The 27,917-nt window shown below is 35.7% G+C and overlaps 1 protein-coding gene across 5 annotated transcripts in view; it reads left to right on the top strand.

The window, feature by feature from the left end:
* Positions 1 to 27,917, top strand: part of ITGA9 (integrin subunit alpha 9) — a 588,487-nt gene that overhangs the window by 166,629 nt on the left and 393,941 nt on the right. For all 5 annotated transcript variants that reach the window (XM_034425607.3, XM_034423994.3, XM_034424808.3 and 2 more), the window contains exons 10-14: positions 7,453 to 7,558; positions 8,683 to 8,777; positions 13,144 to 13,234; positions 13,848 to 13,893; positions 21,610 to 21,764. In XM_034425607.3, the coding sequence (XP_034281498.1) occupies positions 7,453 to 7,558; positions 8,683 to 8,777; positions 13,144 to 13,234; positions 13,848 to 13,893; positions 21,610 to 21,764 (493 nt within the window). The remainder of the gene's footprint in view (positions 1 to 7,452; positions 7,559 to 8,682; positions 8,778 to 13,143; positions 13,235 to 13,847; positions 13,894 to 21,609; positions 21,765 to 27,917) is intronic.

The raw sequence follows: 27,917 nt of genomic DNA, 5'->3' as shown, positions 1-27,917 counted from the left end.
TGGAACAATTGCAGGTTATTAAGATGCATTGGGATAGTACACATTTTACTTGAGAGTATATGAGTTAAATTTATATCATATTTGAGTCCAAACCAGATGCAAAATATACCCTATAAAGCCAGAATTTATAACCATTTTGCTATTTTATTTTGGCTTGTATTATGTGCTAACATGCCAGTACTGTTCACATAGGGAGTTATTTTCAAGGCATGCTCAGCAGGATAAGTCTACTTAATGACTCTGATTCGGTACTTTTTCTTTTGTTTAAATATGGCAACTTTATGAACAGCTATAGTATGCATTGGGAGACTGAATTAATACTGTTTTATCTTCATGCCAAATTTTGAGAAATGAACCCCTGTGAAAAGAGATGACAGGAAATGACTTTTATTTTGACTCTGCTGAAACACCTCCCCCCCAACAGTTCTCATGAGAGGATTTTTCATTGCAAATAAGTACATTGCACAACTGCTATGGCCCAGAGGTTGCCTAGGGAAATAATCGACATCAGTCTACTGTATACTGAGATGACCATGGGTTGTTTGGAAGGAGGATGAGCCATATGGTTTTTTTCAGAGATGCTTCTGTTTGTAAAAACATCTTCCATCCCAAATAAATGCTTTCTGTGCTTTGGATTTAAAACAAATGGATCATAAGTCATGATGTTTGGGGTCATTTGAGGTCAAGATGGGCACAGTAGCTTGCCATAAGCTTGAGTCTTTCCTGGGAAGTTTTAGAAAAAAGTATAGTAGTTATGAGAATTCAAGCTCTAGATATACTGGTAGTCTTTGACTTACGACCACAATTGAGCCCAAAGTTTCTGTTGTTAAGTGAGACATTTATTAAGTAAGGCTTGCCTCATTTTTATGACATTTCTTGCCAAAGTTGTGAATCACTGCAATTGATAAGTTAGTAATCTGGTTGTTATGTGAATCTGGCTTCTCCCTTGACTTTGCTTGTTGGAAGGTCGCAAAAGGTGATCACATAATCCTGGGATGCTGCAACAGCTATAAGTATGAACCAGTTGCCATCTGAATTTTGATCATGAGGATCCTGCAAAAGTCATAACTGTGAAAAACGGTCATAAGTCACTTTTTTCAGTGCTATTGTAACTTTTAATGGTCACTAAATGAACTGTTGTAAGTTGAGGACTACCTGTAACAGAATAATAGAGTTGAAAGGACCTTGGAGGTCTTTTAGTCCAACCCCTGCTCAAACAGGAGACCCTATACCATTTCAGACAAATTACTGTCCAGTCTCTTCTTAAAAGCCTCCAGTGATGGAGCACGCACAACTTCTGAAGGCAAGCCATTTCACTGGTTAATTGTTCTCACTGTTAGGAAATGTTTCTTTAGTTTTAAGTTGGTTCTCTCAATTAGTTTCCATCCATTGCTTCTTGTTTTTCATTCTAGTGCTTTGGAAAATAGGTTAGCTTGAGCCTCTCTTCTTTGTGACAGCCCTATAAATTTTGGAACCCTGCTATCATATCACCCCTAGTCGTCCTTTTCACTACATTAGCCATACCCAATTTCTGTAACCATTCTTCATATATTTTAGTCTGCAGGCCCTTAATCATCTTAGTTGTTCTTCTCTGCACTCTTTTCAAAGTTTCCATATCTTATTTTATAATGTGACAACCAACTGGGTGCAGTATTCCAGGTGTGGTCTTACTAAGGTTTTATAAAGCAGTAGTAATACTTCACAAGCTCTTGATCCTATCCCTTTCTTTATGCAACCAAGGATTGCATTGGCTTTTTTGGCTGCTGCTGCATACTGCTGGTTCCTATTTAAGTGATTGTCCACTAAGACTCAAAGATCCCTCTCACAGTTCTGCTTTTGAGCCAGGTTTTGCCAAATCTGTACCTGTACTTTTGATTTTTCTTGCCTAAGTGTAAAACCTTACTTTTCTCTACATTAAATTTCATTTTGTTGGATAGGGCACAATGTTCAAGTTTCTCAAGATCCATCTGGATATTGAGCCTATCTTTGAGTCTCAGGCTGGACCTTCAATGTGGAATGTTGGAAAGATACATCCAGGCATGGTTTAGATTGCAGAATTATTTGTCTCCAGTTAGTTATATTGACTGAGCTTCAATGTCCCATGTACAAATTCAACTTTTTTCTTGATTATTGATTAATGGATTTTGTTCCTTCTTATGATATTTCTAAGTGGAGCCCTTCTCTCAATAATGTTGCAAAGGTCATCAGGCTGCTAGTAAATGTTTTGCTCAAATTTCATAGCTAGGCAGACACTTGAACACAGTCTCCTAATTAATCGTGGCCAGAATCTAAAAACAATATACAAGCATATAGACATTCTTCTGCAATGAAAGTATTAACTCTTGAAATCAATGGGTCTTGGAAACAAAGAGCATTAAAGCACATATTAACTGTTGACTGCTCTGGGAAACAATTAACTCTTTGCATTAGAAAATATGCATTAAATTTATTATTATCTCTTTTAAAACATAGTTTAAAGGAATTATTTTAATGAGATTATCTTTATTCCCGACTCTTTTGCAACAAATGGTAAAGTCGGAAGGAGGATTCTATGTGGGCTTCGCTGCGAATGTTTAATATCTTATCCCTTAATGGGAAGTCTGATTGAGCTCTAAACCTTTTAGTACCTGAAGAACATATAGAATATGCACTTATAATTTTAATTCTGATAGAATGCTTCTTCTCTGTGGTTATTTCTCCATCTTTTGGAACCCTACCAAAGTTCCCAGTCAATATTGGGAATGCAATTGGAAAGTGCCAGGTGGAGAGAAGTTGTCTGATTAAATACTCCACAGATTACATGTTGATCCTGTAGCCACCAAAGAACATCCCTTCTCTCCCCCTTTCTAGGACAATATTTGGTGAAAGAAATGACAATTCTGAGGAGTTTTCATTTCTATTTTTTAAACAAAATTAGACCAAAATAATGGTTGAAATAGATAGGCCTGTGTTGGATATACTGTACCTCTTCAGGTTAAGTCTTGAAAAACCAATAGAGATTGAAAAATCTTCCCTGGGTAACTTCACTTCATTCCCATCATACTTTGCCTCCCACAACTCCTTGGAGTCTTGATTTTTTTGAAAAAAAATTTTTCAATGTAAAATGAAATTGATTCCCTGGGGAAGGTATTTATATAATTATGGGCAACTGGGAGGTAAATGTCCTAGTCAAAGAACCAGACAATGCTGCACCATCTACATGTAGGTTGCAAAATAAGCAATGTGACATATATGACTCTGTACATCAGAGTAAATTTCTCCTTCCCAAGTTGAATGCAGATCTGGATTGTCTTCTTTCCTCCTGTTTCCTGCCTCTTGCACCTTATTACTTTTTACTGGAAGCTTATGTGAAATTTTATTTCTTAGGACATGACAATAGTAGGAAATCTGAAAATGGAAGGAGCTCCAGAGGGATCCCCAGAGCCTTCAGAATGTCCTAATATCATATTATCAGAAAGAGAGAGAGAGGGATGCCAATTCCCACAAATATTTCTTTTTTAAAAGAATATATATCAATATCAATACATGAACAGTGAGGCATCTGGGTTTCATTCATTTGAATATGTATTAATGATAGTATTAATATTTGTTATTTAAATCATACTTATGTAATTGTAATAATATTCTTATATATATTTGTATTAAAATATAAGCCTTCATTATTTAATTGTTCAAAATTTTAGTCCCCCATTCTAATATCACCATCTTTCAACCTCTCTTTATATCTAGCTATTACTTTTAATATATTATATTAAAAATATGCATAATAGTATTTCCCCTATTTCTTGTGTCTGCATCTATTCTAGCTCCTAGTAAAGCCATTCTTGTGTTACAAAACATTTCCTCTATCTGTCATCTCTTGCCTGTTTTAATATTTCAATTCTTATTCATTTTTTGACTTGCCTCCCAAATTCCTCCCTTGGGACTTCTTCTCTATCTACATCTTTCCTGTTTAATTTAAGTATTTCTTCCATTTCTACTATCTTTTATTGCCAAACCTCCAGCGGATCTGCCCAACTCTCCATTTTCTTTTCAAAGATATCTTTTCGTCTTTTAGCATGTATTTTCTCTTAATTGCTTCATATGTTCTTATTACCTTCTCCCTCTTATCTTTTTGTTTCGTTTGTTTATTTAGTTCTGTCTTTTCCCCTGTCTCTCCATCATCTCCTCTATTTCCTGGGCTTTTTTATCATTATTCATTATTGCTTGTGGAGCACTTTCTAACTTCCCTTATGTTATTCATTAAGTCCATTATCTCCCTGTGATTCCTTGTTGTAGTATCATGAATGCTTTGAAACATCACCACCAATTCTTTTTTCAACCCACTTATTTCTCTCTGCTGAAACATCTTGCCTTCTTTTTTGATAAGTCCAAATATCGCTCAGTAGTCTGTCAATGCTCTATCAGTGCCCCGAGTCTCAATTATTTTTGCCCTCAGAAAGTCGATCTGGAAACCATTTACTCAGTCCTGATGTTGCTCCTCTGGAAATACAGTAATATGGTTCTTTATGTCCCACAGTTAATCAATTTAGCTCTTTTTAGGTAATCCAGGAAAATTTCCAAATATCTCCTTAAGTTCCCACTATAAGTTCAATCATAACTCCTGATATTTAGAAGTCACTTTACTTAGATGTCTTCTGTATTTTCAATGTTAGATCTCCAGTAGTCATGGAATAGATAAGTATAAAGCAATAGATAGCACAGCAGTCCTCCAGGTGTTATTTCCACTTTCTCATCTTCTTATCAGTATTTTTTTCAGGGTTGTAGGAATATAATGTATTCTATTCACCAATAGATGGCACCTTCCTTTAACTTCAACGTTGCATTGATTCTAACAAGTTCTGTTTGCATTTATTCAAACAAATAATCAAAATTCTGACAAGTAATTCCAGCATTTTAAAATGCCTTACTGCCAATAAAAATTAGACATCCAATCTTTTAAAGGTTTTGCGCTCTCTTCTTATATCCTTTTCTTTTCTTTCGGGTCTATGCTTTTTCTCTCTGTAATTGTTTGCCGCTTAAACAAACTCTTCAAAGAGTCCTTTTTCCAGAGTTTATTTCTTTTAGGATAGGTTTCAGGTAAAAAAAATAGTTACTTCACCCAGTTCCAGTCACTGTTCATCCACATCACTCAAGCACAGTCTTTGTTTTTTCAGCTGCCCCAACTTCATAGAAGCCATAAAGGCCTCTCAGATGAGAGGGAATTAGCTCTGGATCAAGCAGGAGAGCTGCCACTCTCCGTGACCTTCAGGACACCCCTCCACTCTTTGTTACCCCTACAGGGTGACTTTAGCCCCTTATGGGGCCCTCCAACGAAGGGATTCAGCACAAGTTTGCGGATGTTGTGGCCTGCCAGCAGTCTGCATGGATCATGGCTGATCCCGACGACAAGGAGGCTGGTATGGGGTCACGCCAGCAGCCTGCACAGCCGGCACTCACGTCGGACAGCGAGGAGGCTGAAAAGGATGTGATGCCAGAGGCATAGACTCAGCCTGGGCCTTCAGAACCCCCAGTGGCTCCTTCAAGTGGAGAGAGCGAAGTGGAGGAGCCTCTCCTCAATGCTCGAGCACGCAGGGGTGCCAAAAGGCAGGAGTGGCTACTCAGGAGGAGGAGGTCTCCTCGAGAGTAAGGTTTGAGGCTAATTGGCCACTCCCTTAGCCTATTTCAGTCGTACGCAGTTAGTAATTTCTTGTTGGAAACAACGTGTAATTATTACGGAGCATTTTGGAGAGTGAGTGTCTTATCGTATCTTGTTTTCTGGGCTGGTTGCCAACCTTTGCTGGACTTTGTTTATTCTTGGTACGTTATAACTTTGATAAGAACCGTTGGTGTGTGTCACAATCCTTGGGAATCCAGAGCTGGGGCAGAACAGCGGAGCCCTGCTTTTCGCGTTCGATAGCGCTGCGACGTCAACCAGAAGTAAATTCCCACAAAGATTTTCAAAGAGGCCTCTTTTCCTGCTGGTATTGGAAAATTGATGGGTAGAGCAAGACTTACAGATTCTCAGTGGGAACGGGGAATTTCAAGATTGGATATGTTTAATGTTTAAGCCCATTGTTATACCTGATGACAGGAATTTTCAGATTTAGAATGGGACAGCTATTTACTGACTTAATTTTCTATGCTCTGTTCCAAATTGAGATCAGGGGAATTTGCCCATCACAAATGGCACCTATATTACAAGTTAGAGACTGTAGTGAAACATGCATGTAACCATGGTAGAAGTTCAGATTAGAAATCCATGGTTTGGAAAATTTAGATTAGTGGAACACGTCTCCAAAACCTATGCATCTCATTTATTATATATAGAATCCTAGAATTGAAAGGGATTACAAAAGTCATTTAGTTCAACCCCTGCTTTTACAGGAAAGTTACAACTACCAGTAGATGGCCTTCCAGATTACTTCTGGTAAATCATAAATTTCATGCTACTATTTAGTCAAAATGTCTCTTCTATTATTTGAAGCCACTTGATTATTTCTTGGGATTTGTGTTTTGCTTGTTTTTTATGATGCTAAATATTTTGGCACTTTGCATCTGAGGCTTTGCCAAATATACAATATTGTTTATATTCTATCTCTGAAGGATTTGCCAGTTGGTGTTTACATGTTTTAGTGTCCTAAAAAGGGTAGTCTGTTTTCAAGGCTTTCATTGTTAAAGAAATCCTGATTAACTATATTCTTACATAGTTGCATACCTACTGCTATTGTTAATACTACAATTCCCTGTTTTGCTATACAGAAAAGGGAATACTTATTCTAAAACAATCCTGTTGTGACATCAGTATGGTTCACTGGCGGTTAAACAAAAAAATAATAATAGATTTTTTCTGCTGTTGATGAATTAACATGTTTAATTCAGTTATTTTAAAACTAATTGAACTGACTTATCTGTCCCAGTTCCAGTGATCATGGAAGATTTTGCTGTTCATTTGAACATATAGAAACATTATACTTTGCTAGCTATTTAGCTTTTTGCAATAACGCATATGGTGGTTTTGATATTTTCATCCATATCAACTTCTCCAGAAATGGACTGGCCGGCTGTTCATGATGTTCTTTTTCCTATGTTTTTCTGTAGCTATGCTTGCATTTTGGTCTGTGACCGTAAATAAATTTATTATTATTATTATATTTATGAGATTTTTCTGTGTTTTGGATTTTGAGAAATTAGATTTGCCATGTATTGGTCTTTGCAGTGATATTCAATCCAGTGATTCCATTTTCAGGAACAATTAAGTACTTTTTAAATTTATACTGATCTCCTCTCTATAATATCTGAGTAGTTGCACTGATTGAAGCATATGGTCAGAAGTTCAGGAAGCTTACCCCCAGATATGTTCCAGGTGTTTCCTGAAGGATATATATATGAGATTCCTCCAGCACCAGAGGTCATGCATCTTTCAACACTAGCTTCTATTTTTCTTAGCCTGGCCTATTTCCTGTTTGCTAGGGAGTTATGGAAGAGCAACGTGTTCTGGATGGCAATAACGCCTACAATGCACACTTCGGGGAAAGCATGGCATCCCTTGGGGACATTGATGATGATGGATTTCCAGGTCAGTATATTTTCTTTTGCACCAGGTCTTGTTCTTTCTTGCTTTAGCAAGACAGATCTGGTATTTACAGAGTACATATAATAATATTGAACTATCATAATTGTATGTATATAATTTGTTGATATAATGAAGAGACAAGTGCACTGGGGTATATTTTTGGCTTAAGAGTAATATTTATTGTCTAAGCATGTCCAAGGGCCTCATGTATGTATAAATAAAATAGGAAAGCAAGGATTCCTTTTTTAAATCTCTGGTGTTGGAAATAAATTAATTTCTTTCAACACTGTACCTCAAATTTTTGAAAGAAGTTGATTTTCCCTAATGCAGTCTAAATGCTCTAAAAGGGACAAACAGTAGTAAAGAGAGTCAAGTAAGCAACTTCAAGCTGAATTGGATTAAATGATTGGGCAGTTCTTATAATGGGAGCTGAATAGAAAAAAAACAGGGACCATGAAAAAAAAAACTAGTTTAGAAATAATTTATACATAACCCTGAATCTACCTTAACACATGCAACTAAAATTGGCTCCTGCTAGTTAAATTAAAGGTAGTTTTTTTCTATTGATTAAAATTTCCAGTTGTGATTTTTAACCAACTTCTCAATGTGTTAATAAATACAATCTGAACTAGCTTAAATGATCTAAATGTATGTCGCCTAAACAAAATGACAACAAAAAACATACATTTAGATTGTATGTTGAATCCCATATCCAATTAATTTGCATTATCGTAATGTTTTGAAGGCCTGAACATTTTGAAAACAATTTGTCAGAGATTATGCTGTGGATTGGCTATGTGGTAGGGAATTATATTCTCTATGCAATTCATAGATTTATTTACCATTACCTAAGATCTGTCTTGCAAGCAAGCCGAGATGGATAAGTATTCTCCTGTGCATAATTGGTATTATTTATAGAAACTAAACACATGTTTTTTTTTAGGTGAAATTCAAATCTGAGGGTTTAATTTTAGAAATCCAGTGTTTATAAGATGAAGTAATATTCTGCAAATTACATTGCCACTAAGCCAGTTGCTCCTATCTTTGTGTTAAAGAAGGTAGGCTGAAGAAAACTTCAGAACTAGAAGAATTTACCTTCACTTCTTATATTGTTTGGCCTTTTGTAGATGTTGCCATTGGTGCTCCTAAAGAAGACGACTATGCAGGAGCAGTTTATATTTATCATGGATACATTGGGGGCATCATTCCTCGATATTCCATGGTAAGTACTAAATTAGGACAGATCTAAAAGTTAAGATTGGCCTATTGCTTAAAAGATCAGGTCCACACATGATTTAACCGAGCTATTGCAAAAAGCCTATCCTTCTTCTTCTTGTGCCATATCCATCATCAGACGTTGGCGATCATATTGGCAATCCTATAAAAGCTTATGCATAGGAATATTCTCAAGGAATGGTCAGAACCTGGTTAGATATGGGTCATCAGCAATCAAGGGGGGAAGTTGGACTTAGTTCACTTGTGGCTACAGCAATGATTCTCCTCTGATCCCTCTTTTCATCTCTCACTTGGCATTGGAGTCCTTCTCCTACAATAAAATGTGAAATAGGGCTTTAAATTAAATATGTACTTGAGAGGCTGTTGTCAGTAATCTGCCATTGACATTGACACTACATAGTGGTTTGTAACAGTTCCTCCCCTTATGATACTCCCAACATGAGAGAGTCATTGAAAATATTGATCACATATGTTTATGTAAGTTAAACTGTTATTTCAAGCTTTCATTTCAAGATTTATCCAGTGGAATTAAAAATGATTAATTAATTATTTTTCTTCATTATGCAGAAATAAAGGCAAAAAATACCCAGACTCCCAAGCCCAAAATAAAAAAAAGAGAGAGAAAAGAGAAAGGACATAAGTATATATTTTTTTATTTCATCTTAAAATCTCATGCTTTATCTTCAAGTCCTTGGCACCAATCTAGAAAGTGGGAGACTATGAATTCAAGTCCTGCCTTACCATGAAAGTCAGCTGAGTGATTTAGATCCAGTCACTCTTTCTCAATCCAACCCACCTCATACGTTTGTTGTGGGGAAAATTGGAGAAAGAAGGTGTGTTAGATATGTTTGCCACCTTGAGTTATTAGTAAAAATAATAAAAGTGTGTTATAAATAAATAAAAATAAATAACATGCCATAGCAAGATTTTATGGGCTAAAATAAGGAAAACAATAACTTGATTTAATATCTATTCCACTATATTTTCTTTCTATGAATCCCTTTCCAGAAAGTTTTTCTATTGCTTTCATCTTAGATTCTTGGCTGTAATAGTGGAAGTCAAAACCAATTCTGCTTCTTTTAATAAATACTGATTTTTCAGAATACATGTTACTAAATCACAATATGAGACTTTTGCCCCAAGTTGGTTAGTGTTGCATTTTGGTTTCAAAAGGGTTTATGGGGAAAAAAAGACTTATTTTTTTTATCCAGCTGTTTAAAGTACTGATCTAAATATTTTTCTTTGTTGCTGGGTGGGGGTTTTTGAGGGATGCTAAGTCAGAGGTTAGTGATTGCCTCTGAGATCATTTGAGAAGTCTGCAGATGATTAGTTCTGCTGTTTGCTGACTGTTTTAGAATGCATTAACTCTCCTTTGAAACACAATAACATATGCTAAATTCCTTTTTATGATAGTTTGTGAAAGTGATAATTTGTGCTGCATGGTCAATTATTTCTGTCCATGGAGAGGAGAGTGGAAATATCAGAACTGATTCAGATGGATAATATTAGTTTGGCTGAGGATATCTGCATATAGAAGAGGAAATAGTGTTTGCTTTTTTTCACATTTGAGGCAATATTAAGAGTTTTATACAAAGAGAGCTTAATATTGGTAAACAGTTAAAATAACCACTGAATCTTTTGGGTTTTTAGAAAAAGTTCTTGCCCATAATTTTCCATTTTTGTCTGTGATCTCATTTTTTTCTTTCTCTCTTTTTTGCCTCAGGCTTCTGATGTTGCATTATATTGCTTTGTCGTGTTCTCATGGACCAGGGCTGTAGGTCAGCCATTTATTTGCCTCACAAATCCATCAAACAGTTTTAGATGTTTAGTTTGTAAGGTCTGCTTACCTGGCATCTATTTGAACCAGTAACTTTGGGGTGAAAGGTTTTGGGCCTGGTTGCTAAACCATCCAGATGCTATGGATTTTGGAAAACATTTTCCTTTCTTTCCTTCCTTCCTTCCTTCCTTCCTTCCTCCCTCCCTCCCTCCCTCCCTCCCTTCTCTCTCTCTCTCTCTCACACACACACACACACAATACACAACTGTTGTGTATTATGATGAAAGAGGCATTTAGTTACAGATGCTGTGATAAAATTTTACAAAGCAAATGATACAGCAAATGATATTGCAAAATCCTGGGCATATCTGAAATATCTTAAGAAGCTGGCAGATAAGGGTCTCTATTAAATAAATACTATCAAGCTCAGTTTTGCGGCCCTTGCTTTCATTTGCAGCTCTCCAAGATGTGTAGAATTATTCTTCAACCTTTATATCCTAATAGCCTGCAGATGTCTGTGGGATATGTATTGCATAGCTCTGTTCTTACCACCCTAATGGGGACCCCTGTAAAATCCAAGCCACATTCTCTTGTGTAAATGTAATTTGAGGAGTCCAGCTGCTTTCTGTTGCCTTCATTTTCAAAAGTGGCAACATTTTCTTTATAACTTTTTTTGGAACAGAAGATTTATAAGCTCCTTCTCCCTCTTTTATATCTGCAGCTTCCCCCTCCCCATTTCTCCCATCTGACAATGGGAAGGGCTATTGTCCTTTATATTTAGAGTTTCATTTTGCCAGTAGAAAATGGATACACTAAAACAAAAATGCAGAACATTGCATTCCCATCTCTTACAAAGAAATATCAATCTCCTATAGAATGGACAATGTTCTCCAGTAAGGTTTCTTTTATGGATGAGCAGAAGCTGGTTACACCTGAACATCTGCATTGCAAGTTTTGGATCAATAGAATAGGAATCAGAGACCTAATGACTTCCTTGCAAAGATAGTTCCTATATGATTAAATTTAAAGATATATTAATTGTCCTTATTTTTTCATCCCTGTAGCAAGACACTACTGTTATTTTTCAACATAACTGGAACCTGTATAATCTAACAAGCCCATTAATTGTAATGTTATGGAACTAAAGGTGAACAGTGAATCATCACTATTGGACAAGTGGGGAAGAAGAGCCAACAATTTGTTCAATGGGATATACGCTCAATCTTTTCTGATTTATGCAATATAATACAGCAGTATAAGTCTTCTCTGAAAGAAAGAAAAAATCTATTACTTCTCTCAAACAAAGGAGGCTTAGTATTAATGCTTTAGATACAGTTGTGATGCCTTAGTTGAGAATAGAAAATTTTGCGTCTTGACGCTATTGGTCAAGAAGTGAATTATTTTCAAGGAAAAAAGTCCAGTTGCCTTTTGAAATAGCACTTTTGGGATAGCCTCAAAGCCTGCTCTACCAGTTGGCCTGCCGTCCTGATGGAGACATCTACGCTTGATGTGGTTAATGGAGAGATTGTTAATGAATCTGTAATGAATGAAGCTGAGCCTGTAGTACAGTGGACTAAAGCACTGTTATTAACATCTGCTGCTTGCATTTACTGCAAGTTCAAGTTTCACCAGGCTCAAGGTTGACTCAGCTGTCCATCCTTTCAAAGGTAGTTAAAATGAGGACCCAGATTGTGGGGGCAATAAACTGACTTTGTATAAATATAAGTATGAAGGCTATTGCTTAATGCATTGTAAGCCGCCCTGAGTCTCCGGAGAAGGGCGGCATATAAATTAAAGCAAAAAAAAAAAAAAATGAAGATCCCAGCTCTACTCCATTTGTATACTGGTCCCTAACTTAACTAACTTTTGTTCATTTTTAATATTGAATGCTTTAATGCTTTAATATTTTTGCTTTATAATGTTGTAAGCCATCAGTATTTCTTGGCATTGAGATGGGCCACATATACATTAAATGAATAAATAAAATATGCATGATGACATTGATATCAGTGTATGAACACATATACATGCCTGTGTAACAGATTAACAGAGTTGGAAGGGACCTTATAGGTCATCTAGTCCAACACCCCCCCCCCCGCTCAAGCAGGAGACCCTACATCATTTCTGACAAATGGCAGTCCAATCTTTTCTTGAAAATCTCAAGTGATGAAGCTCCCACAGCTTCCGAAGGCAACCTGTTCCATTGGTTGATTATTCTCACTGTCAGAAAGTTCCTCCTCATTTCTAGGTTGAATCTCTCCTTGGTCAGTTTCCATCCATTATTCCTTGTCTGGCCTTCGGGTGCTTTGAAAAATAGCTTGACTCCCTTCTCTTTGTGGCAGCCCCTCAAGTATTGGAAGACGGCTATCATGTCTCCCCTGGTCCTTCTCTTCACTAGACTAGCCATGCTCATGCCCCGTAACTTAAATAATCTTTCTCATTTGTATAACTTGGAGATAATACATGGTTCACAACCAATCAGCTCAATTCTATCCATAGATAAATTTGCAGTGAATCTTATCAAGTATATAAAACATAAATATTGTGTTTTTAAGTTCTGAATTGTTTGTTGCAGAGGATATCTGGAAGGATGTTAAGTCCATGGTTGCAGATGTTTGGCCAGTCCATTTCTGGAGAAGTTGATATGGATGAAAATGGTTATCCAGGTAGGCAATGACAGTCGGTTTAATGCAAATAAAGTGATAAAATTAATGGAGGAAGCAAAGAGTCAAGGATTCATATACTTTCATTTTCTTTCATTTGCATTAAAATGTGCTTACTTGATACAATAAACATGTTTTCAATAATTTAGGGCAAAGGGGGAAGTTGGTTGGACTACACTAAGTTTGAAACAGATCTGAAAACAATAGTAGAAATCAAGGAATGTAAGTGACATGAACTTTAAAAAGATAAGCAGTAATTGTATATTCACAAATCATGAAACTTGGTCTCCTAGGATCAATTCTGAGAAACATAGAAGCTATTCATATTGCAGCTTAGTAACTGGATGGTGAATTAAACTATGATAAACTTAATAACCAAACATTATTTATATCGTCTTTATTCCTTTCTTGACATGAGTCAATTTGATTGTAAGATATATTTTCATTTTGTAATGAAAATATATCTTACATATTGATATAAGGAGAATGTTCAGGAATGTATTGTCCTGAAAAATTATATTTCAGGAGAAGATCCTGATTGAATTGCTTTTGTTCATTTGAATTTGTGGAGGCCAGGAATCATGCTTGTTCTAAATGCTATACACTTTTTTTCTAGATGTGACAATTGGCGCCTTTATGTCAAACAATGTAGTTCTTCTAAGGTGAGTGCTCTTTATCTTGTTTCTTTTACAGTACTTGCTGTCCCCTGCTTCGCTTTAGAAGAAACAAAATTCCCCTAAGCGCTATATCCATAATTACATTTTCCAACTGAATTCCAAAAGTAATGGCATTTCTTACTGCTTGCATAAACAATGGGGCTGATGGTAGCAATTGTTTGTTAATACTTTCACTCTCAAAAAGGTTAGGGCAATAGTGTGCAAACAACAATAGCTCAAGATACATTACTGTTCATATGTTTCCAGGCTGACAGCTTCTAATATTCCTAGTAAGTACTGTACATCTATTGCCTGTCTGTCCATTCCATTCTCTGTCTCTTTCCTTTTAAATGATTTTCAGTGAGAAGAAAAAAAAGTAAAAGCAATGATAGGAAAATACTATCCTGGAAGTTTTCAAACTGGAGGTGACATCATCTGACTCTCCTTTAAATTTTCTGAGCAAGGCAGAAGGCTTGTACAAGAAAATTCTCATCTGGAAGTTTTGTATTACCCTATTTTCACAAATATAAGACATCCCCTGATAATAAGCCCAATCGAGCTGATGAATGCATGGCAATAAGGCCAAGCGCTTATTTCAGGGTTCAAAAAAATATAAGACAGGGTCTTATTTTTGAGGAAACACTGTAGTTTCCTATAAGAAAGGCTTTTCTTACTTAATATTCTAATATCCTGCTTGTTTACAGCTTGTTAACAGCTCTGGTAGTAGCGCATAAGAAGTTATTGAAGAAATATAACACATAAGGCTATTTCTGTTAAGGAATTTCTTTAAAACAACTGTTCAAAGATCATGCAATTTTGTCTAATTAAATGGATGGTTTGAAACTGCAGAATTAGGGAAGGCAGCAATTATCTTTTTTCTAAAACAAACAAACAAAAAATCATCTGTGTCCACTGAGGCAGATTTTGAAAGAAGTTGTCTGTAGATTTTTTGATTAGAGGAAGCAGCTGTAGTTACATGGCCAGAAAATAATCAAAGTAGGTTGATAATTTTGGGAAAAAAATGGAAGTGATTTTTTTTTCTGGGTATGTCCAATGTTCACTGATTGTCTTGTCTGAACTGATTGATAGAAAATTGCTATATCCTTGATCTGTTTAAACATTTTAGACGTATGGTTTCTCATTTTTGACACTTTTCTATGGCAAGCAATTTCATAAATTTGGTCCTATATTTATATAAATAATAGTACTTAAAATTTGCAATCTTTTTTGAATATTTAATATTTCTGCATAAATATCAATTAAAACATAATCCCACAAGTTCTAAAACTGGATAAAGAGAACCAATTGAACAAATGAGTCAAAAACATTATACTTGTTCTGTACCAGTGGTGGGTTGCTTCCGGTTCGCACCGGTTCCTGCGAGCCGGTAGCGGTGACGATATGATGTCACCGAACCGGTTCTCCCCCCCCCGCCCCTCCACCCCCCCGCGTTATTCTTACCCTTTATTTGGCCCCACTCCCAATCTATTGCTGCCTCCTGACTCCCAGCTGATGGCTAGAGGGAAAAAAACTGTTTAAACTCTTGTTGTGGGGCTTCAAAGGGCCGCCCTACAGCTTATCAGTGTTAAAAGAAAACAAATGAGTAGCTATGCTAGGGAAAAAACGAAACTGAAAGTAAAGCAGGCTCTGCTGCAACATGACAAAATGAGGCAGGGAGAGATTTCTTTTTCTTTTTGCTCACCAAAAAAGGTAGGTGCAAACAATGGGAAATTTAGGGCAAAAGAGGAGAGTTCAAGATTTTAAAACACAAAAGTAAAAAAGCTCTATTTAACTAGGGAATTGTAATAATTGAGATACTATTAATTGTATATTGTGTTGAAAGCAGAAATGGAGGAATTGGAGGTTTGGAGGAATATAGGGGGGAAATTATTTGGTTTATTATTATTGGTAAATATAATTAATTGATTTGTAAGAAATTGGATTGCATGGAAATAATTGGAATATTCATGTTCATATTGATTAATATACAAAAAGATAGTTATATAACTAATTGATTTATATTAAAATGTTGAATTTGTATTAAACAACTGTAATATTGCATAATTAACCAATGTGAGGATGGATATAAAAATAGATGACAATGGGAAGGGATATAATATAGAATAGAAGGGAAAAATTGAATTTGATTAAGATTAGAGATGAGAATGAAGGGTAATACTGTTTTTTTTAAAAAAAAATAGATGAGGAATAAATATGGCAAAAAGGAAATATAGAAATTGTAAATTTAATTGAAATGACTAAACACTGTTTAAATTTGTGAACCGGCCAAATACTCTGTTCAAAGAAAATACATTGTATGTTTGTATGTGTGTTTCTAATTATTGCTATTTATTCATATTTGTTCTCTTTTATTCTTTAAAGTTTAACAATTCCTTCTTTATCTTAATATCTTTATATTTGTTTGGGGTTGCCTTTCTTCCCTTTCATCTTTTTTATTGTACAGCAATCTTTCTTCTCAAACCTACCACCTCTCTCTTTTCTTTCCTTCTTACTTTCTCTTCCCCCCACCCTCTTCTTCTCCTCCCTACTTCCTCTTCCTTTCTCCTTCTCCTCCTCTCTTCTTCGCTCTCTTACCCTCACTCCTACTCTAATTTCCTTTTGCTTTATCCTTTTGTGCATATGGACTACTCAGAGGGCTGAAAAAATTATTTTTGACTGATCCTCGCACTTTTGACCAGTCCTCGAACTTATGACTGTCCTCACATTTTACGTTTTTTGCCTATCTTGTCACCATGGTGAAGAGAAGCAGTTGTGAAATGAGTGACATGGTTGTTAAGAATGCTGCACAGGCATAAATGTGAGGATGGTCATAAGTGTGAGGACCAGTCATAAGTGCGAGGACCTGTCAGAAATGACTTTTTTCAGCCCTCTGAGTAGTCCCTATACACATAGCCATGGCCACCCGGTCACATGACCGGCTAGCCACGTCTATCCAGTCACATGACCCCCCCAAGCCACGCCCACAAAATAAGCCACGCCCACATAACCAGTAGTAAAAAAATTTAGAACCACCCCTGTTCTGTACAAGCTATCACAGCCTCTGGATTGGGTCTTAAATGAAGGTTTTATTTCTACATGGTGGGGAACTTCATCGCAAAAAAGCAACATCCTGACATCGGCGTGGTGGGTGGAGCCTCCCACAGTCGCTGCTACCAGTTTGCCCCAGCCGGATAGAACCGGCTGAATTTCACCCCGCCACAGTGTGCTGCTTTTATGTAGACATGCGATTTCTAAAAAAGAGAAGATGGGAGTTAAAGAGAATCATCAAGAATTCCCTCTCCTTATTATGAGATCAGCATAATTTTGTTTTAATCAGCAATTGTGATGAAAATTCTTTATCCAGTTTTACAAATAATAGTGCCCTAAATGAATAGGCTACTAAAATCAGCATATTAGCCTTCACTACTTTAAGCAAAATGCTTAATGGGTAACAAGTTCATACATTCAGCCTGTTCCATCATCTTCATATAAACATGCTTCATACAAGCAAAAAGTTGACCATTTGAGAATAATATTCATTTATAACTTATCACCTGATTATGGCCTTGAAAAATTGGTAATTCTCTCCCATTTTGTCCTGTATTGTAATGCCTCGTGTCTCTTATCCTTTTGGTTTGCAAGCTTATGATAGTTCCCTGTTTTTTAAAAAAAGTTTCAAGACAAGATAGAAAAATACAAAAATATAGTTTGTCTCATAGAATGTTACTGGAGGGATTGTACAAGTGTGTGTCTGTGTGTGTGTCTGTGTGTGTGCTTTGCTATTCTAGCCTAACTTGGTATGGAAAGAGAGATGATTCATATTATGTATAATTCAGGAAGCAACTGTGTCCTGTTACAGATGGATAGACATTTAAAGTGTTGAGTGAAATTTTGGGCAGATTGACTGAAGCGTGAGGAAGGAAAGGAGAGGCAGCAAGAGATAATACCCAAAAACTGGGATGCAAGCACAGGTGTTGATTTTTCTGAACACCAAGCAATATGTCATGAAGTTGGGGTCATAGGTTAGATGGATATCCCTGTGCCAGCTGGATATACTGTGTTTCTTTTTGAATCTGTTTGTATTGTTGATAAAGAATTTTTGTAATTAACTTTAAAAATTTTTTGCAAAAATATCCATTTTGCTTTTGCAAAATGTTTGTTTGTTTGTTTGTTTGTTGCACTTGTTCACCTGGTTCCCATTCCCAAATCTTTTCAATGTAATATGCTGATCCAATCCTGCATTTAAAAAAATATGAATTGATTTCAGCTCCCTTACAATCATTTCATTTCAAATTAAGTGAAATGAATGAAGCAAATCTGAGCCCATATTTGGTTATGTTTCTTTAAAAGGCCTACCATACCACAGGCAACAGTTAGAGCATACTATAGATTTTAGACAAGCAACTGACTAATCTATTACCAGTTATAGAAATCACGTACTTGTGATTTTATGCTCATACTTATGTACATGATTTTATGTATGTAGAGAATATGCAGCTGATTACAGATAGGTGAGTTATGACTGTAATGGAGTCTGTCCATTATGTTTGGAAGACATGACAAATGTTAAATGAATTGGGTTTTAAAGGGAGCCAGACAGTTTGGAAAGCTTTGAAAAACTTTTTGCTCCCTGTCTGACTGCCAGGAGGCATGGGGAAAAGACCCAAGCACAGGGGGGGATGGGAGAGGGAGAGAAGTGGGTGCATTGTCCAAGGGCAAATGACTGAGAGGACTCTTGCAACTGTTGTAACTTTGAAACAGAGTTGTATGTAGTTTTGGGGCATTTGTTGAACTTTAAATGGTCGTTAAGTTATCTGTCATACCTCAAGGACTATCTGTAGTGTGAAACTCATTGTATGGCTTCATATGGAAAAAGGAATCACTGTTTAATTTAGAAATTTAATATGAATGTAACCATCTTACTCTCAGAAAAGCAGAAGTAAAAAAAACTACAATTTCTCATATTTTCTCTCAAAATACTGCTAGTATTATTACTATATGGCATAGTAATAAATTATAGTGAAACATTGAGATAATATTTCATTTCAAAAAAGTAAATGTGTTTTGAAAAGAGCAATTGCTTGAATAGATTTATATGATTGGATTTTCCAGTCATGGATTACAGTTTATTCCTTCAGATGAAGCTGTTTGATCTCTCTTAACCTCTTTTAGAACTGTTGCATGTAATTAACAGAATAAAACAGAGTTGGAAGGGATCTTGAAGATATTCTAGTCCAACTCCCTGCTCAAGGAGGAAATCCTGTAACATTTCAGACAAATGGTTGTCCAATCTCTTCTTAAAAACTTCCAGTATTGGAGCACCCACAACGTCCAGAAGCAAGTCGTTTCACTGATTTATTGTTCTTACTGTCAGGAAATTTTTCTTTAATTCTAGATTGGTTCTCTTCTTGATTAGTTTTCATCCATTGCTTCTTCTTCTTCTTCTTCTTCTTCTTTTTGGAATTTTTTATTTTATTTTTTAAAACATACAAATAAACATACAATACATCTTTTTGGGAACAGAGCATTGATCCTGTCATAAATTTGTTCAACTTTTTGTTCATTTTTAACAGAATTTTATATATTCTATTTTTGCCATAACACTTATCTCATATCTCAACTATTACCATCTTATAGAAAGCTAACTCACATTAACTTAATCAAAGCAAAGTCGAGCCGCTTGCAGACAAAGAAACCCTCCCCTGAAAGTTCTCAGGGCATTTTATCTATAAAGTTCACAATTTTCCAAAACAAAGACCAAGTTGCAATTATTCCTTTTTACTTCTGAAGGTGTCTCTCTGCAATCCACAATTACCAATTGTCAAACAAGTATCCATTTTGTTTCAATCTGCATCAACAATCTTATTTAGCTTCTCTTTTTCTTTTTAGCTTTTAAAAATATCAAATCAGTTTTGTAGTCCAGTCCAAATTTACACAGCTCTTTTCACTTTTTTTCTTTTTTCTTTCATTTATATGACATTTCTGTTTTAAAGCTTATTATCCATTCTCTTTTTCTTGAAATTTGAAAAAGAAAGGAAAAAGAAAGGATCTATTTATTTCTTTCCAATCCTTTAACCAATCTTGGGGCAATTTCTCTAGTTATTTAAAATTTCCTAATAGTTTTGTTCAAAAGTCAATTTTCCATTGGGTTTTTATCCCTTTAAAATTGCGCTTCAGAATCTTCTTTTCTTCCCCCCCCCCTCCACTCATTAGCTGCTGTTGCATCACTAGGGATCTTAAAGTTAAAAGATGTTTTCCTTATTGTTTCAAACCATAGGTTGGCTGTCACTCATCCGGCTTCCAAAAACTCTGTTTCATTCATCACTCCTGCTCAATGCTTAATCCGGTTGCCCCAGCTTCGTGGCAGCCGTAATGGCTGCCATCCCGTGCCACCGAGTCATAGAGAGTTTCCTTTGACCGAGGAACTTGCCTATTCCTCTTGGTCTTCCAAGGTGCCTCTCCTTCTTCCCCATTCCTACAGGACGGTTCTGGTCCGCAGACCCATCGGCAGCTGTTCGTCAGTCCAGGTTTTCGCGGAGCTCATCAGAGCCTGTTAATTCCCCGACTGTCTCGCCGCGACGCCAAACCGGAAGTCAGTTTTCATCCATTGCTTCTTGTTCTTCCTTCAGGTGCGAATAATGGAGAATAGGTTCACCCCCTCTTCTTTGTGGTAGATATTAGATACTGGAATACTGCTAGCATGACACTCCTAGTCCTTTTTTTCCATTAGACTATACATACACAATTCCTGTAACCGTTCTTCATATGTTTTAGCCTAATTTAAGTCTTAGGGCTTCTAGATCCAGATTTTATTTGGCTAGCATGAACTATGTTTCCATATTGGTATTTTTTCATTTGTCCTAAAATTTTTGTCATAAAAATATACTTACTGGGAGGTATGGCTCAATGGTTAAGATGCTGGAATTGTTGGCCAGCAGCACACATTTGAGACCCAAGTACCATGCGACAGGGTGAGCTCCAGTCCATGCCCCAGCTCCTGCCACCTAGGAGTTCGAAAGCATGCAAATGTGAGTAGGTAAATGGGTACCACTTCTGTGGGAAGATAATGCTCCAAGATATCATGCTGGCCACATGACCCAGAAATGTCTTTGGCAGTGCTGGCTCAATGGTCTTGAAATGGCAATGAGCACCACCAACTTTTAATTATCTTAACTTTTGCATTTGTATGTTTTTTAATTTTGGCTGTTCACCGCCCTGAGTCCCTTCTGGGAGAAGGGCGGTATACAAATTAATTAATTAATTAAATAATTAATTAAATAAATAAATAAATAAATAAATAAATAAATAAATAAATAAATAATAAATCTATAGTCAACAACAACTAGTGGAGTAAAATCCAGAGGGGCTCCTTTACCCTTACCTTTCACCTATAATTATTAAATATCTAATAGAAAAGGTCATTGCATTATTTGATTATTTTTATTCCAGTAATGCATCTTAATGTTACTGGTGTATCCAAAGTCCTGTCCTGTCCTCTCCCCTCCCCCTCCTTCTCTTTTAATTATTATAGGAAAGGTATTTGTTTTAGGGTTGGGATATGTGGGGAATAACTGATTATTTCCAGTACTAGTATTAAAGCTAATATTCTAAGAAAGTTTAACTAAGAGTTCTCTTAGTTAATTAGATAGGAGCCACTTTCCCCTAAACTTAAAAAGATCTATGGAAAATAATGTAGTGTCTCTTTTTTCTTATTGTTTTAAGATCACGGCCTGTCATTACCTTGGATATTTCAATATTCCTGCCAGCATCCATTGACATCACAGCTCCTCAGTGTCATGATGGCTTACAACAAGTGAATTGTCTGAATATCACTGCCTGCTTTAGTTTCAAAGGCAAACATGTTCCAGGACTGATAGGTAAGCTCCGTCTTGATATCTGTTGCTTTTTATCAATTCTAAAGCAATATTCCTATACTAGGAAGAATGGTCAGTAAATAGTTATTTAAAAATACTGTGGTTAATTCAGGAAGAGGAGCAAATTATTGTCTTCATGCCTGATTTATATAATAACTCATCTGTATGTTATACCTTTTGAGACATATTTAGGCAGAGGGGTCTGAGCATTTTGGAAACCTTCGCCATGTTATTATATTTAGTCAGAGTATTGTGGTAAACATAGTACCCATACCACAAGCCACTTACATTAAATCTGTAGTATTTTGTCATACCTTCTTTATAAGACAGCTGATGAGAGAGCATCAAATATTGCTAGCTCTGAAGTGCGCAATATTTAAGAGAATTAGCAAATATTTTTTTTTAATGAAATTTTATTGAATTAAGAATATATTACAATTCAAACTATACGGTTCGGCAACGTGTAGTCATATTGTATATTTACAAGTGCGGTGTCTAATCAATTGTCTAATTAATTATACAATTTATACAAAAATTCTTATATATGAAATTAATTACTGTTTAATTAAGATATGATAATATATAGGATTAACTAATAGTTGTGCATTGTTCCTCATGAGTATTAACTTTTGCATTTAATTTCCAACCACCTATACCACAAATCCCAGATCGTGTAAAATTCTGACTCCTCCTTTCCATTTAATACATACGTTAATCTGCACATTTCTGCGCAGTCAAGTATCTTATTGACTATCTGTTCCTCAGTTGGTCCTCTTTTCTCTTTCCAATATCTAGCATAGGAGAGTCTAGCAGCTGTGACAATATGAATAATCAAATATTTCTTGTCCTTACCAAATGTTTGTTTTAGCACTCCCAGGAGATAGATTTACGGCAGAAAATTAATATCCTCATGTAATATTTCTTGGATCCATTTTTGTATTTTTTTCCAAAGCTTCCTCGCTTCCGGACACGTCCATTTAAGGCTTGTTTTTATGAAGAGTCAAATTTGTCTATAACTATCAGGCAAACTACTGGTTATCAGACAAACTACTGGTTTGAATTAAGACCTTGTTTTATTGGGTTGGTTCCAATAAGATGAGGTCTTAATTCAAGCCATTAGTTTACATAAACAAATCCACATTCAGGTCTATACTTTTCATCGTTCTATTTCAAAACAAAGGAAGGACATGCTTCTGGCCACCTGTGATATCACTAAAATTTGATTTGAACTGCTTCAATGTATACGGAGGCGAAACATTAAGAAAAATGGCAGAATTTTTGTCAATTAGGCCATATATATATATATATGCATATTCTTTCTAGCCAGGTTTTACCTATGTAAACTAAGTTGTTCTACAGCCCTGGTTCTGTGAAATCTCATTCACAAGTTTCTGGGCCTTTTTTCTGCTGACAAACTGCAACTCTGTGTTGCTATCTGGGAGATATATATATATATATATATATATATATATATATGAGAGAGAGAGAAAAAGCATGTATGATAAATTGGATGAAAACTCTAAAGAAACAATGCCAACATATCTATGAGAAGAACTGTGGAACATATCTATAAAAATTACTCCAAACTATCATTTGCCTGGAAATGCCATGAGATAAAAGGAACATTCTATATACTATATGTGGTGGACTTGCAGAAAAACCCCAACCTATTGCAAAGATATACACGACACTATTCAAAGAATCTTAGAAATAAAAATAGAAAGGAATTGTGCCTAGTTAAAACAATGTTTTAAATTAAGTATATTTCCAGATCGTATCAGTTAAAATACCATTATTTATAAAGTATGCTTACAGCCACAAAGAAGTTTGCATATTGCACATATGCATAACAGAAATTTAATTAAATTTGAGCAGGAATGGCTTCCATATACATTCTTAAGTTTTGGGGACTAACTGGGACTGGTACTCTGTCACAAGGCAATGCAGTTGTAAAGTGGATAATCATGTGACTGCTACAATGGAATGTGAGAATGACCTTGGAAGGCAGGAGAGATTGCCTAGGGAAAGATCAGATTGAAGAGGGAGCAGCCTGTAACTGAGTAACAAGCAGAGAAAGAAACTTAGAAAGGATCCAACCTAACTTATCAGGTGGTAAAAAGAGATAGGAGAGTTTTATACTTTCAGACTTGTAAACTTCTGTTAATGTAGCCTTACAATAAAGTAGAATTAGCTCATCTTGTGCTTTTTGTCTTGTCTATTTAGGCTGGCATTGTGCTGATTTATGACTGCAATTCTGGCAGTTCAAGTTGCAATCATTAAGTGAATCCCATGTAGTAAAGTGAGATGACACATGACTGCCTCTTATGACCTTGTCAGCTTTCCCATTAACTTTGTCAGAAGCCGGCAATGAATGTCACAAATGGCAATTGTCAGAGTTTGTTGCAGCCCATCTGACAAGCACACAAGTAAATGAACTTCAGCAGGATTCAATTATATATAAGAAACTTCTTTATATACAATACCATACAGCAGAATTCAGCATTCAAATCAGGAACACAGAAGCAATATTCATAGAAGCAAGTCATTACAGAATAGAGAGATACAGAGGGTAATATATTGTACAGAGGCTAAGCCAACTCCTATATACAGTTCAGCAAGTCTAAGCCACGCCCAGACTCCAAACTGTCTCTTATGGTCCCATACAAACAAATACTATGTTTCAGTTTCCAAACAGTCCTCATTGGCTGACCTGTTACCATGTCTATTCAAACAGTCCACATTGGCTGGCCTGTTGCCATGTCTATTCCAGCTCATAATTACTTATGACATTACAACAGCAGTGATATGACAGTGACTGTTACAATTTTGTATCAGTTGCCAAGCTCCCAAATCATGATCCCATGACCATAGGTATGCTCTGATGACTGCAACTTCAAGGACATGTCATAAGTTCCCTTGTTCAGGACTGTCATAATTTCAAGCAGTTACTGAATGAGTGAACGCTAAACAAGGACTACTTTTATATTATATATTATGCAGTAAGATAAATACAAATAGAATCTGGTTTCTCAAGTTATGCCAATAATTCCTGCCAATCAGTTGGAGTATAAAGAAGGGGAAGTTATGAATCAAACATTTATATTGTATTTATTGTTGTATTCTTTTTCAACATTTATAATTAATGATATAGTAGAGATTTTGAGGTTAAACTCAAAAAAATATATTTTTTGTATCATGAAAGAAGTTCAGTGTACTCTATTGGATTCTTTTATTAATGTTATATTGAGCATTAGCTGTGTGACTTCTGTAGTTATCGCTTCATTTATAGATATTACCTTTTTTGAAAATCTCTTCTCTCTTTTAAATAGCAATAATAAAAAAATAGATATGGAGTTTTTATAAGATCTTGATTGTACCTGTCTTCCCATATAATTCATTCAGATACAGATGACTAATAGTACAGTGACAATGTAGGATCTCTTGCACTTCCTTACTGAAATGAGAAATGACAAATTTTGCAAATGACGAAAAGATAAATCATATTTGAGAATGAATGTCTGCCCATTAATTCTGACTGTCTCCTAAAGGAAGGGAGAGGGGAGGAAAAGAAATAAAATTGTTATGGAAGAGGTCACAGAGTGAAATGAACAATCCACATGATAGTTATCCTCTGTTGCCTAGTAATGCTACAACATGAATATCCTAGGAATAATAATTATTTAATATGTATTATATACATTTCAAAGTTAGAACTTTTTCCATTGTTTTTTCCAGTATTAATTTTAGCCATTGTGTTTGTGCTGTAGACTAACATTGAAAGTTTGGTTTATGTAAATTTGTTTAGTTGATTTACACCTTACCATATTTTCCGGCGTATAAAACGACTGGGCATATAAGACGACCCCCGACTTTTCCTGTTAAAATATAGGGTTTGGACTATACTTGCCGTATAAGACTATCCCTCTTCCAATGCACACCAAATAAAAATTAAAAAAACATCAACTGGCTTACCCACAATCTAAAAGCAGCTGTGCTAGACCCAAAATGGCCCCTGCAACAAGCAGGAACCTCACACAGCCACAAAAAGCCCAAAACCCCAACTTTCACGCTTTACACACACAAAATTCCACATACATCTTTGTGAGATTTTGTGTGTTTGTGTAGTTAGAGTGAAACACTACAGAAACACACTAAATCTCAGAAAGCTGCACAAATATTATTTTATTTTATTTTATTTTTATTTTTATTTTTATATGAAAGCTAAATTTAAAACTTCTTAAACTTTAAATGGCTAAGTCTAAAAAAGAACAACTAAAAAAAAACCCAATTAACTATTTTTTTTAAAGCTCCCAAAGGGGAAAAAAACTTACCCAATAGAACAGGGGTCTCCAACCTTGGCAACTTTAAGACTTGTAGACTTCCAAAGAAGGTTTTAAAGAGGGCATTGCATTTGCATTTAAAGGAGTCTCAGATCAAATGGAAGAAATGAAGGACATAATTAAGACAAGAAATCAACATATAAGGGAAGATATAGTCTTTGAACTCCAGGGACTGGCAAAACATGTTAGTCACGTAGAAGATAGAATTGATGAGGTTGCTCAAGCTAATGAGATTTTAGATGGTAAAGTTGAGGAATCACAAACTAAGATTGACAAAGCAGAAGCTGAAATGTTGTTGACACAATATAAGATGATGGAATTTGCCGTGAGAATAAGAGGCTTGAAAGAAAATCCGAAGGAAAATTTGAAAGAGATCTTTGAAGATGCTCTGGCACAATTTATAGGAGTGCCCAGAGGTGAACTCGAATGGCAAATGGATCAGATCTATCGTGTTAATTCATGGGTAGCTAGACAAAGGAAACTACCAAGAGATGTTGTGATTTATTTTGTCACTAGAAGGATTAGAAATGAAATTTTACAAGCTGCCTATAAAAATAAGTTGCAAGTGGCAGGACAAGAAGTTGCAGTATTTAAAGAAATACCACCCTAAATGCTGAAATCCAAGAAAGAGTATGCTTTTCTGGCAGATGAGCTGAGGAACCGACAGGTACAATACAGATGGGAAGTCCCAGTCGGATTATCAGTGGATTATGCAGGAGAGCGATATCGCCTTAATACAATAAACAAAGCAAGAGATTTTTATAGTAATATACTAAAGGCTGGACAACCACCAGTGCCAGGAGGCAAAAAAGCAAGAGAGGCGACAGAGGGAAGAAAAGAGGATCTGCAGAAGCAATTGGAAGGCGGAGCTATGAGTATGCAGGAGGAGGTACTGCAACTTTCAAGTGCTGTCCAAGCATGGGATATAGTTGAAAAACAAGAAGAAGGCAAAGATCAAAGACAAACCAGAGCAGCTACTAAATGTAAAGTTGAAGAGTTAAAAAAGTTGCAAGAGCAGGCTTTATCACAAGAAGTGAATATTGGTGCAGAAGCTGTGGGAGGGGCGAGACCTAAAAGAAAATTCCAAGAGGATTATCAAGCGATTCTCGCCAAGCTTCGAGAGTCTGAGGATGGCTTCTAGGTTCTTAACCTGGAATGTTAATGGTTTAAACTCACCACAAAAAAGGAAGAAAATATTTCACCATTTGAGACAATTTAAAAATGAAATAATATGCCTGCAGGAAACACATATAAGGACAACTGATCAAAAATATTTAATAAATACAAAATTGGGAACACATTTTGTTGCATCAGCCCCGGAAAAAAAGAATGGAATAGTGATTTACTTGAAAAGAGATTTGATGGCTAAATTAGTTGAGGCAGATCAACAAGGAAGATTTCTGGCAATTGAGATAATGATAGAAGGAAAGAAAACACTCTTATTGGGGATATATGCTCCCAATCAACAGCAAGAGAAATTTTATAAGTTGATACATACAAAATTATTACATTGGGATTATAATTCATGTATATTGATGGGAGATTGGAACAGAGTGTTAGACCCTAGTATTGATAAGAAAAGAATAGTACAATCTACCAAATTGCGATCCAGACTGCCTAAGACTTTTTTTGATATGATGGAGGATATGGAATTAAGAGACATCTGGCGTGAAAGGAATTATAGAGAACAAGATTTTACATTTTTTTCAGATAGACATCAATTCTTTTCAAGAATTGATTTTATATTAATTACAAATGATTTTTTTTCCAGGGTAAAGAAGATAAAGATTTGTCCCAGAATTTTAACTGATCACAG

The sequence above is a fragment of the Pantherophis guttatus genome, chromosome 4 (genome assembly GCF_059756535.1).
Source record: "Pantherophis guttatus breed Tessera chromosome 4, ASM5975653v1, whole genome shotgun sequence".
Lineage (NCBI taxonomy): Eukaryota > Metazoa > Chordata > Lepidosauria > Squamata > Colubridae > Pantherophis > Pantherophis guttatus.
The sequence above is the reverse complement of the archived record's forward strand: the minus strand, read 5'-3'. Positions and strand labels throughout refer to the sequence as shown.